At 50.6% G+C, this 11,647-nt stretch overlaps 4 protein-coding genes across 4 annotated transcripts; 1 reads left to right on the forward strand and 3 right to left on the reverse strand.

The window, feature by feature from the left end:
• Positions 1 to 828: 828 nt before the first annotated feature.
• On the reverse strand, positions 829 to 2,334 carry BKA67DRAFT_528540 (5-methylthioadenosine/S-adenosylhomocysteine deaminase; the record flags this gene model as incomplete). Its single annotated transcript, XM_046098952.1, has 2 exons — positions 829 to 1,803; positions 1,864 to 2,334. The coding sequence occupies 2 exons, from the start codon at positions 2,332 to 2,334 to the stop codon at positions 829 to 831; spliced, it is 1,446 nt and encodes a 481-aa protein (XP_045951130.1).
• Positions 2,335 to 2,583: 249 nt separating this feature from the next.
• BKA67DRAFT_588421 (putative purine permease) lies at positions 2,584 to 5,201 on the forward strand. The gene is made up of 5 exons (XM_046104376.1): positions 2,584 to 2,819; positions 2,920 to 3,109; positions 3,229 to 3,908; positions 3,981 to 4,397; positions 4,524 to 5,201. The coding sequence occupies exons 2-5, from the start codon at positions 2,948 to 2,950 to the stop codon at positions 5,011 to 5,013; spliced, it is 1,749 nt and encodes a 582-aa protein (XP_045951131.1). The 5' UTR covers positions 2,584 to 2,819; positions 2,920 to 2,947; the 3' UTR covers positions 5,014 to 5,201.
• A 2,276-nt stretch (positions 5,202 to 7,477) lies between these two features.
• BKA67DRAFT_588425 (uncharacterized protein) lies at positions 7,478 to 9,545 on the reverse strand. The gene has a single exon (XM_046104377.1). It carries the CDS (start codon positions 9,237 to 9,239, stop codon positions 7,755 to 7,757), a length of 1,485 nt encoding a protein of 494 aa, XP_045951132.1. The 5' UTR covers positions 9,240 to 9,545; the 3' UTR covers positions 7,478 to 7,754.
• A 931-nt stretch (positions 9,546 to 10,476) lies between these two features.
• BKA67DRAFT_495312 (DNA glycosylase) lies at positions 10,477 to 11,304 on the reverse strand (the record flags this gene model as incomplete). Its single annotated transcript, XM_046097023.1, has 1 exon — positions 10,477 to 11,304. A coding segment is annotated over one exon (828 nt), but the record flags the coding sequence as incomplete, so codon positions are not given.
• Positions 11,305 to 11,647: the final 343 nt, after the last annotated feature.

Consider the following 11,647-nt stretch of genomic DNA (forward strand, 5'->3'; position numbering starts at 1 on the left):
AAGGACTTCCCACAAGTTGGCGGCTGCCCCCGACTGGCTACGGTCTGGTAGGACATGTAACATGAACATTGTTAGCACAATCATCTTGGCCCATGTGCCTAAGGTTATCTACATCAGGCGCTTTATCGCGCCGAGAATCGCTGTATCAGCCAAGAGCACGGTATTAACGTCAGAGCTAATCTTAAGCCAAATTTCAACCGCGTAGTGAGATAGCTGGTCATTACTTTGTCTTTCACAAGATTCTTCAGTTGACCATTGATTCTATTTGCGTTTGAGAAATGCACAGTCCTGGCGAAATACTCTAACAATGCCTAGCATGTCAGTCATGGCCAGTATTCGGCAACTTGGCCTGATATGAGTCCCGATAATGGTCCAGTAAGGCGCTCGAATATTTTGTGCGCTTCCTTATGACCGTCCTCTTCTTCCTGGCTCGCAAGATCATCGGGGGAGGATTGTAGACTGTAAAGATGGGAACATAATTCGGCGGCTATACAGGAATTGGCCATATGAGAATATTCATGTCCTCGATTCTACAGATTACAATTCCCTCATCATTGATGCGTCTTGTAAAATTCTGACAGGATGTGACTCAGTGTTTTTCCAATGTTGCGTCGAGGAGTTTGTCGATCAAGGTCGAATATGCATCTCTTCTCTTTTTCTTCTCCTGTTTCTTCTTCTGTTTCTTTCTCTTCCTTTCTTGTTCCTCATTGAAACATTTGATGCCTCATTTAGTGTGTCTGAATTAGTAACATCATCATACCAGTCGAGCTATTCGCAAAAGCCTGGTAGGTTGCTATGACATCTTCGGAGTGTCGGATCATCGAAACATCATATCACATAGGTCCAACCAGCCTTTGGACGAAACTTGACCCCACTACGCTCTTGAATGCCTTTCGCAGCCGATCGTGCAGCTAGCACTATATCCGCCTCGTCACCGCACATAAGCTTTTTATCCTGAACCAACATCAAGCCATCAACCATGACATGAGTCACATCCTTTCCCGTACAAGTTCCACCTACCAAGCTGACAGGGTCCATACCGCCGGGCATGTCTTGATCCCATGGCGCTGCACAGGCTCCTTGGACGTCGAGAACAACCAGGTCGGCTTTCTTACCGACCTCGATACTCCCAATCTCTCTCTCGAGGCCCAGTGCCTTCGCACCGCATATCGTAGCCATCCCCAAAGCCTCGTGAGTGCCGACCGCCGTAGCGTCCAAGGTAGCTCCCTTATGCACAATTGAAGCCAGGTGCATCTCGCGTAGCATATCGTATGAATTGTTGCAAGGCGCCCCATCCGTGCCCAACGATACATTGATCTCGGCCTCAAGCATACGCGGCACCTGTGCGATCCCTGAGGCTAGCTTCAGGTTACTGGTTGGATTATGCGCCACCGTCGTTCCGGTCTCGCGCAAGATCGGGAGGTCGGTATCCAAGTCGAGGTGGCACATGTGGGCCAAGACCATCCTTGGCCCTGCCAGGTTCGCGTCGCGACAAAACTGCATGGGCGTCCGTCCTGCGTAGACCTCACGAAAGATGGGGAGATCTTGTGGCGCCTCGGCGCAGTGCATGGTGATGCCGATGTCACGCGCCCTGCATGCGCGGCCAACCTCTGCGAAAGATGAGAGCGGGGCTCCGCGCGGCGTGCCGCATGCTGCCCATACGTGTATGCGGTTGTTGCTGGAGCCATGAAACTTGTTGTGAGCTGACATTAAGGACTCGATACTCATATGCGAGAGATCTTTGTCACGGGCGTCCGAAATGTTGAGTGCCGGATTAGTCTCGACAAATTTTACCAGCTTACCCTACTGTGATGGTGAGCAATTCACTTTCTAATGGCGGCGCGGGGACGACATGTAACGAACCAGACATGCGCGAATGCCCATCTCAGACACCGCCCGCGCGACGTTGGCAAATCCACTTCCGTGTGTTAACATGGCTTCCAGAAAACAAGTCGTCCCGCTCAAAAGCATCTCAGAGATAGTCGTGCGCGCGGCAATATAGCCGTCGGCGTCATCCCCCTCTCCTGCGTACGCTGCCTCGAGGGGCCATATACGATCACAAAGCCAGGAATGCAGACGTAAATCCTCCGCCAATCCGCGAAGCAGTGACTGAGCCAAATGTGCGTGGGTGTTTATCAGGCCCGGTATCATAATCCGGCCAGGCAATGATAAAACATTTGTGTCTGCTCTAAGAAATTCCGGCTCTTGCGGTCCAACATGGAGAATTCGGGATCCTGAGACGAGGACGTAACCCTTTAGGATGACTCTTCGCGAGGAATCTACCGTAATAATAGTAACGTCCTTGAAGAGGGTCGAATCTGCCTGCTTTGCCATATTTCCGCTGGGGCTTCAAGAACCACGGCGCGGTCAGATCAGTACAACTGAATTCACGAAAGCTTTTTGTTCACAACCAAAAGGTCCGCAACAAAACGTCGTCTCGTTTTATAATATTGGTGAATGTTGCCTCGGCTTGACACAAATACCGATGAAGGCATAGGAACATCAACCATCAACCACACGGTGAGTATGGCACTACCCTGTTATGGTAGCGATTGCCGCAGGAGCGGCGGTGCAGGAGCAAGAGAGTAAGGCGATAAGCCAGGCTCATTTCTCCGCAGTCGGGTAGCTCCGGTCAGATAGGGTGCATGCCGGATGGTGAGTGTACGAGCCAATCAATTCCTCACGCTGGAGTGACATACATCAGAAAATACTCATGCGGCGGGGCAATTTGGATCAAGTCAGCCGGGGAAGCAGTATCTTGGTGAGATATGTGGCAATCGGTTGCGCCGCTCCGATCCTCCCCAGGTACGCGTCTTCAGGTAAGCAGATTGTATGGTGACTACATATAGGCTCGATGCTTTTGACTCGCCCGAAATTTCTAAAGCGTTCATCTCGTGCCACTTATTTAGCGTGTCTCAGATCGAGTTCCGTTGTTGCCAAGTTCGACATGACCCTTTTTGCTCAGAAGGAGGCGACCGCTAAAACCTCTGGACCGCAGTACTCGGAATCTGCAACAGGTCTAGGGCAAATTTCCGATTCAAGTTGGAGGAATGAGCTGTCGTATCTAAAGTGGTATTTCACGACTAAGGAAGGTTGGTTCGGGGACTATGTAGGTTCATGTTTTTTCAGTCTTCACTTCTTCAAAGGAGTCACTGCTTTAGTGGGCGAATTCCCCCTATAATACTCGTTTCGCCGGTCTGACTGTATATAAGTATTAACAGCTCGTAGGACTACCTCTATCTCATTACGCCTAACTTATGGCCGTTGAATAAGAAGTATAAGGGCTATAAGGCGCCTTTCTACGGACTGAACGACGAGGTGCCCGTCCTGCTAACCGTCGTTCTCGGGTTACAGCATGCGCTATGCATGATTGGCTCCGTCGTGTCGCCGCCATTGGCCATCGCAGGTGGTGCCTTCTACTTCGACTCGGCAACGACGCAATATTTGGTGTCAGCCGCATTCATCACCACCGGCATCGCAACAGCCTTGCAGGTAACGCGAGTCCACATCACCAAAACGCCCTTCTATATCGGCACCGGGCTACTGTCTGTCGTCGGTCCAACGTTTGATATCTTACCCATCGCCTTCAAGTACACAGCCATGCGTTATGCAAACGGAACGTGCCCGACCGCCGAGGATGGCACGCAGCTCCCTTGCCCAGAGGCCTGGGGCGCCATCCTTGGCTCAATCCTCTGCACTGTCTGGGTGCAGATTCTTATGAGCTTTGTGCCATCCAAAATACTTAACAAGATGTTTCCAAAGGTGGTGACAGGAAGTTTGCTGTTGTTGGTTGGTGTCTACTTGGTCGGAAATGGGATGAACAATTGGGGCGGCAGTAGTAATTGCCATGGCGGCGTGGGCTACTATACTCTCTGCCCCGATATCTCCGCTCCACGGCCGCTGCCTTGGTAAGTCAGTAACCGTAAAAAAGTAAATCTTCAAATTCCGAATTCATCTGACTTGGATAAAACAAACTCTAGGGGCGATCCAAAACTTATCGGTCTCGGTTTCACGGTCTTCGTTACGATTGTATTCGTGGAACAGTTCGGTGCACCACTAATGAAATCGGCTTCTATCATTATCGGACTTCTCGTTGGCTGTCTTGTGTCTGCACTCACGGGATTCTGGTCCATGAGCAACGTCAACGCTGCGCCAGCTGCGACGTTTCTGTGGATACATACGTTTCCTCTATCTGTAGATGGCGCCTTGATACTTCCCCTGATTATCATGTTCATCTGTGAGGCTGTATCGTGCATGCCTGATATCCTCGCCACAGCAGAGATCAGCAATGTTGACATCGAAGGTAGAGAGTTTAACGCAAGGGTCCAGGGAGGAATTCTGTGTGATGGACTAGGCAGCCTGATTAGTGCGCTGGGAACCGGTTCGCCCATGGTGAGGTAAAGTATTTTAAAAGTTACCTCTGCCTTTATCTCCCTTGGGGCGGAGATCGCTACTGTGAAACTACTTCCTTCTATATTGCACCATAAGACCGCGAAATGTTGCTAGAACTAATCTGTGGATAGTCAAGCGGGGAACAACGGCGTCATCGTCATAACAGGTTGTGCCTCACGACGTGCCGGCTGGTGCGCCTCTGTATTCCTGGTATTGATGGGTGTCTTCGGCAAGTTTGGGGCAGTCTTCGGAGCGATGCCACCATCGGTGCTGGGCGGCATGCAAGTATTCCTCTACAGCACGATTGCAGTAGCGGGCCTGCGGGTGCTAGGGCTAGTTCGATACACTCGGCGTAACCGATTCATCCTGACTGTTGCGTTAGGGATCGGATTTTTGGACGTCACTCAACCGGATTGGTGGGATAGCATGTTGACATATTCAGGGTCTAATGTCGCTCTGTCTGGTTTCGAGCAAGGTCTCAATCTGATGATACAGACGCCGTTTATCATTGCTGCGGTGCTCGGTGTTCTCCTCAATCTAGCCTTACCGGAAGATGCTAGTCAGATGGATGATATGCTAGGAGACCAAGATGGGCGGGTCTTGCTTCACAAAGAGCATTGAAGGTATTGTTTACAGGTGTTGGACTAGAGGAGCATTATAATAGGTCATGAAAGCATCATCAAGAACTTTTGGTGAAAAAGAGATAGCGATATTCATAATATCGTAACTGGTGGACCGATCTGCTGCCTATCGAAATCTTAATGGAGTCATAAGCGTAATGCTAGTTAGCTAGCTGGACTAAGAAGCAGTTCGCACTTTTATCCGAACCATAAGATCTACCTATGACGATGGTAATAATGTGAAATAAGCTTTCTAAGGCATGCCATTCCTATTCGACAATTGCTCCTAATTAGTAAGTCTCGGAAAATTTTATATAGGCAACTTCGAACAAGAAGCGATTGACTACAACCATATCAGAAATTGAGCCTTCGTCTCAATGTTATTTTTCGTCGCCATGGTGCAAGTCCTCTTCAAATTCTCAAGGTTTACAGGTTAATAGCCTACTTGAAATTTTCAAAACCCTGTCAGGTTTGAATCTCAACCTCAATATCGTCATCTGGCTCCACAATAGCGGCGGTAACATCAGCGTTCATGGTAGTTGGAAGCTTCCATTCGCCTTATACAAGCTTCAGGTCTAGTCTTCCCCAAGGTTCAAAATCCCCATGGATAATTTGATCTGGCGTTTGCATGATATCCCTATTAGCTTCGAATTCCTTTTGGTCTTCAAACCAATTATCGCTCCACATGGGGACCATTCCAGCACAGCCCAAGCGCGATCGTCCAATGTCACATGCTTACAAGCTAATCCGACACTTCTAACAAGTTCTTACTGCTGCTAATCTGCTTATTTCAGGCATGATTAGGGATTGGCCGGCTTTGCACGTTTTAATGATGGAAAACAATAGGTTGAGCAGTGGAATGTGAACAGAATGAAAGGGAAGTCAGAAGCACTTGCATCCCGCCACGCAGTCCTGGCCTTATTCTCGATGTCCTGAGCTAACTTCATGAGTTCCTGGTGCATGTCGTTCATATGCACGGTCAACTTGTCCCAGTTGTGAATGAGAGCTATTTGGGTACTACGTTCGAGGCGAGCCGTGCGTTTTGAGTACCGTCCTTTGTAAGTCCGAGTCCATTCCTGACGCATGCTATTTAATGAGTATGGTGTGCCGGCCATGTATTTGCGGAAGGCTTTGAGCAGTTGGATGATGGTAAAGTACGTTTTGGACTTGCTGAAAGATTTATCTTCGAATAGTAGCGACTCTAACTTGTCGCCATCCTCTGCAAGTAATTCGATCTTTAATTATTCTCATCGTATTAGTGATTATCACATGTTATCTGAGATGTTATTGCTGGCGGGAGGCATGGGGGTGGAGGTTATATTTAAAAACTATGACTCTCATCTGTTCGTCCCTGATGTATTGTTTACACAATGTGTATATATATAAAAGTGTGAGTGCTATAAAGGCAGTGCGTGATAAAGGCAATATCTGTAAACCATCTTGGAAGAATATATCAAATATTATTACAGTCAAGTTGATACAATTCCAGTGTGTTCCTGCTCGGATGTGGGTGAACAAATAATTTTTCTTTTATGACATTGGCCGGTTGTAATCTAGCTCCTCTAGCATCGTGATGATGTCCCGAGGGGTGGAGTATCATTGCCAATGTGACGCTGGTTGCGTCTAAGCCACGGGGACCTGCAACACTCAGCGAAGTGTCGTCGGTCGTGTGGAATGAATTTGGCTAGAATATACGAAAACCCAACATTAGCTGAGGTGAGGTCAGCCAAGCTTTCCTGATCTTAAGAGCCGCCCTGACAGCAAAACGATAACCGTCTTACCGCTCCAGATATGGAGTGCTGTGCCGCCGGGCCGCTTTTCGGTTGATGTGATTTTGGGCCTTGGTGTTGGGGCTTGAGAATTATATCCTTTAAGATCATGCATATAGTTAGCGGTTGCGTTTCCATTATGTGATGCTCTTGGAGATGGGGCCATATCTACTTGAGTATTTACAGACCGTCATCTTCTGTTGTAGAAGGAGTGGGACTTTGTTTGCGTGCAACATTATGTCATTAGGGTATGGCCGTCATTGTCTTGTATGCCATGCTCTTGATTAACTGGTGCTGTTACGTCCGCTCCCACGATCATCTCATCGATCCTTACCAAACGCTTAGAGTTGCTGGCTGCTGTGTGTAAGACAGCTATCGATGACTTCAATAATTTTACATACCAATTTCTGATATAAAGAATGACTAATCATTTGTAAAGCTTAGAACTTTAGTTGATGTAAGAATTTTGAAACGCAAAGCTTCAGGAACTATAGAGTATTACTCGGGAAATACGACCCTTTACGTTAGCTGATAATGCTATTCACATAGTATTATTGGCCTCGCTACTAGCGCGTCGATGAAAGCTTAATTTCCGGCACTGGTATGGCATTATCACTTCCATGCCTGTTAATAACGGTGCCAAAGCTTCTTCATAGTCAAAATAACCCACATATGGTGCTACTCCAAAGGCAAGAAGCATTATTTATTGATTCTTTGAGGGCCGATATTGAAAGGAGGGGACTAACATTAACGGCACGTTAGCACAGGCAAAATAACATTATGTATTTTTGCTAACGTTAATTACACCTTCGGCACTAGCAATCCACCGCGCACGTTGATTCTGTTAACAAAGGTTGACACGTGAGGGTTTCAACTGTGTACTGTTGCGCATTTCTCTAGGTCCACAGCATCGCCGATATTAAGAACACTATAACCCTTACGACTACCATTTTATTATCAGAATCCATAACACTCATGCAAATGACCAGCCACCCGTCTTACCAGCAAAGAACCCATCCGGATCATACTTGCTCTTGATCTTCTGCAACTCAGCGAAGCTGCCGAACGTGGCCAACGGGTTCTGGTCCTTGGCTGCCTCGTTCAAGAACAATGGTAAATCCGGCGCATCGGGCGTGGCCGCCACCATCTTCCGGAAGCTTTCCTGGATGGCGTCGTAGACCGAGTCGAGCAGCAGCGGCGGGGTGGCGATGTCGTAGGCCGTCCAGAACCAGGGACCATCGGGCAGCTGCATTGCGTTGCCGCCGTTGGCATTGCTCCCATCTGTCAGGCTGCGCGCGACCGGGTACATGTACAGCCCGGTGTGTATGTAGCTGCCCTTGTTGGTATCGGCCCAGGTCCGCCAAGTCTCGAGCGCCGTCCGGTAGCTGTTGTCCTCGATGTGGTGCACGCCGGATCGGAAGACGTTGTCGGCCCTGGTCAGATCCGCCGTGAATGGCAGCGGCATGTTGGCCACTTCTGTGTAAGACTTGATCGAGCGGGTATCGATCAGGTGCGGTATGCTGGTGAAGTTGTCAAAGGCTGTTCCTGGGTCCTCACCATCGTATACAAGGAACAGAACGATAGCCTGGTCCAGGTTCAATGTGAGATCGGGTGTTGACAATTTCTCGTATGTCGGCAATATCGTCGCTTTAGAGTCGGTGTTGTACGCGATGAAGTCATGTATTGCCTCCAGCACCTCGTCGCAGTAATCAAACAAATACACGATGTTTCCAGCGTAGAAATTTCCGATAGGGCGAGTCTGCACGGTGTACTTTGTGACAACGCCATATGCGTTACCGCCACCACCGCGCAGCCCGAGAAAGAGATCGGGGTTCGACGTGTTCGAAGCAATGACAACGTCACCGCTCGGAAGAACAACCTCAAGCTCCCGGAAAGAGTCGCAGGCAATGCCATACTGAGGCGACAGGTAGCTGAGACCGCCGCCCAACGCCAAGCCCGTGCCAACGCCCGCCAACCTGCCGCCCATCACCGTCCTGCCTAGGGGCTGGTAGTACTCGTACAGGTCACCCCAATTGCTTCCGGGCTCATAAGTCGCAAGCGTGGAGGTGGCATCGTAGGACTTTCCAGTCATCTGTTCCAGGCTAATCAAGACACCACTATCGACGGACGAGAAGAAGGTGTTTGGATTGTGTCCGCCGGCCTTGATGGCGAATCTCGAGCCTGCTGACTTGATGGCCTCAAGAGAGATCGAGACATCCTGTGCCGACTCCGCATACACGATGCAGGTAGGATCGTACGCGCTCTGGCGTGCGTTCCAATAGTCTTGCGTTGTGGCGACGTACTTGGGGTTCAAGGAAGTCGACACGACCTTGCTACTGCCGAGCGACGAGGTGATATTTGCACAGGCAACCGACCCGGGGGTCGAGACGGCCAACGCACTGACGACGGGCGCAGCGGCAACTGCAAGAAGCAGATACGGTGGGGACGTGATCATCATGAGCGGTCAGGGGCCAGAGTAGTACGAACGCAGCCGACAGAGCCTCAAGTCCCCAATCACACAGTCTTCGGAGAAGGTATAAATACCCATCTTGTCTTATACATGTCGAACCACTGTCATGGTTATTAAAGAAATCCTGCCGCTCATACGCGAGGCACCCGTTGGGCTCGGCACTTGGGTGAAGCGCCAACAATCAGAACCAGTACTTTCGGGCTACAGCTTTGTATGCCACTTGCATCATCGGTGGGGAGCTGCAGACTGACATATGATCCACAGTTACGTGCAAAGGCAAATGAGCTCGTATAGTTTTGTGTGGAGAGAAACTTCTCTTTCCGGCAGTCTCGGCGCACCACGCGGTCGGTTTTGTGATGGAACTTGTATTGCCGATTGGCCCCTCTTAAGTTTCCCTTCGTCATATGGCTTTGGAACCATTGAGACTGGTCTCTGGAAAAGGGTTCCAAAACGTCACTGCAGCCACCCCATTCGCTTGTTTGCGACATACATATAATCCTTTCCATGGAAGTGACCCAGCTGGAATGTAGCTGAACTGTGGATATCCGCAATTATCCTTGCAGGACCCCACCTGTCAAAACAGTATCGCTTTCAATAGTGCAATCCCAACCCTTGCAAAGCCGTCAGCCCGTTTGCAAGACTGCTCAGGATTTTTGCAGAAATTGTTGCGATTCTTGTCAGTGACAGTCCTCTTTTCGGCCTGGACTCGGCTTGCCGGCCCCGTCTTTACTCGAAGCAGCCATACCTCGCTTAAATACTGTGCTATCTTTGGAATCTCGGTCGAGACTCTTCCACGAATTTGGGGAACGCGTGGATGCAAGACCACGTGGTGATGCGGAAAACTGACGACAGACATCCGTTCAAGGCCTCGGGATGGATCGTGGAAACTGCGTAGAATTAGCAGCACATTTCCCCGGCCATCTCCCATGATTGAGTCGTAGTCGCAGAAAAATTAACGTCTTAAAACCCTGCTTTGGTGGAATTCGGACCTGCAGGTGCTATCTCTCGATACAGCTGCAAGCGCAGAGGTCCTACGGCTAAATGACACGCTCCGGCGCATACCTATATAGCCCCTTGGCTTCAACGTCGCTGCCATACAGTAATCATGCACCATACCTTGAATATCGAAGTGCTTTATTCGGTATAGTTCTCAATATTTAACAGCGTGCGTGATCGCATCATCCTCCGTCTTGACCACATCGACCTCGGCCTTGATCTTCTCAATCTCCTCCGTCTTGACCTCCTCACCCGCCTCCCCTTTCACCTTCCCACCTCTGAATGCCTTTCTAAGCTCGCACTTGCCCAGGTTCTTCCCGCCGGCCTTGCACTCGTCGCACTTCTTGCCGTGGTTGATAATGAGTATGTGCAGTGCGTACTTGTCTTCGTCCGGCACCCTGGCATCAAGGTGCGCGTGCGCCTCCTCCCTGTTGCAGTCCTTGGGTCTCCAGCCTAGCAGCCCCGTGATGCGGTGCACATGCGTGTCGACGGCGAAGCTCTCCCTCCTGAGACAGAAGAGCAGCACGCAGCTGGCCGTCTTGGGCCCGACGCCCTGGAACCCGAGCATCTCGCGCATGGCGTCCTCGTCGCTGGCCCCGAAGAGGTGATCGAGGGAGTACTCGCCGTACTTTTCCTTGGCCTGGTTCAGAATGTCGATGATGACCTTTGACTTGGACTGGGACAGACCTCCGGACTGGATGGTCTTCTGGAGCCTCGGCTGGCCGCCCGCGACGATGGCGTCCCACTTGTCGCTACCGCCGTACTCGCGGTCCATGGACAGCTTGGCGCGGGTGCTGTTCTTGTCGCTCGTGTTCTGGCTCAGGATGGTGCGGACAAGCGCGTCGAGCACGGAGCGAGAGTCGCCGCATCCAGCCCGATCAGCTGGGGCGACGACTTCCTTGGGCCGCTCCCGGTCGCCGTGTAGCCCCGCGAGGATCTTGCGTGCTAGCTTGCATTCCTCGGGCGTTGGGTGTGCGAAGTCCGGGAACGGCGACTTGTTGCTGAACGCGGCATATTGCTTCAGCTTCTTAGCCTGCAACCCTGCTGCCTTTTCGGCCTTCGTCTTCTCGGTCCCTGCTGCCTTCTTCTGGTGCTGCGGACTTGGGGACTCTGCTTTCAGTTCCTCGTGATCTGGTTCTATCTTGACCTTCTTCTTCTTCCGCGACTTCGTCAGTGATTCTGATTCTGATTCTGATTCAGGCTCCGATTTAGCCCGCTTCCTAATACCCTTTGGGGTCGCAGAGGCTGCCGCTGCACGCTTGGTGATGCGCCGCGGGTTCGGCGTCTCATTATCCTCCTTCTTGACCACGACTTCTTCATCGAAGGACTCCTCCTTCTTGAGGTTTCTCTGACTGCGTCGTGGTGCGACTGCAGTCGCCGTTCCTCGCGCCATGATCCCT

The sequence above is a fragment of the Truncatella angustata genome (genome assembly GCF_020726525.1).
Source record: "Truncatella angustata strain MPI-SDFR-AT-0073 chromosome Unknown BKA67scaffold_14, whole genome shotgun sequence".
In the NCBI taxonomy this organism is placed as follows: domain Eukaryota; kingdom Fungi; phylum Ascomycota; class Sordariomycetes; order Amphisphaeriales; family Sporocadaceae; genus Truncatella; species Truncatella angustata.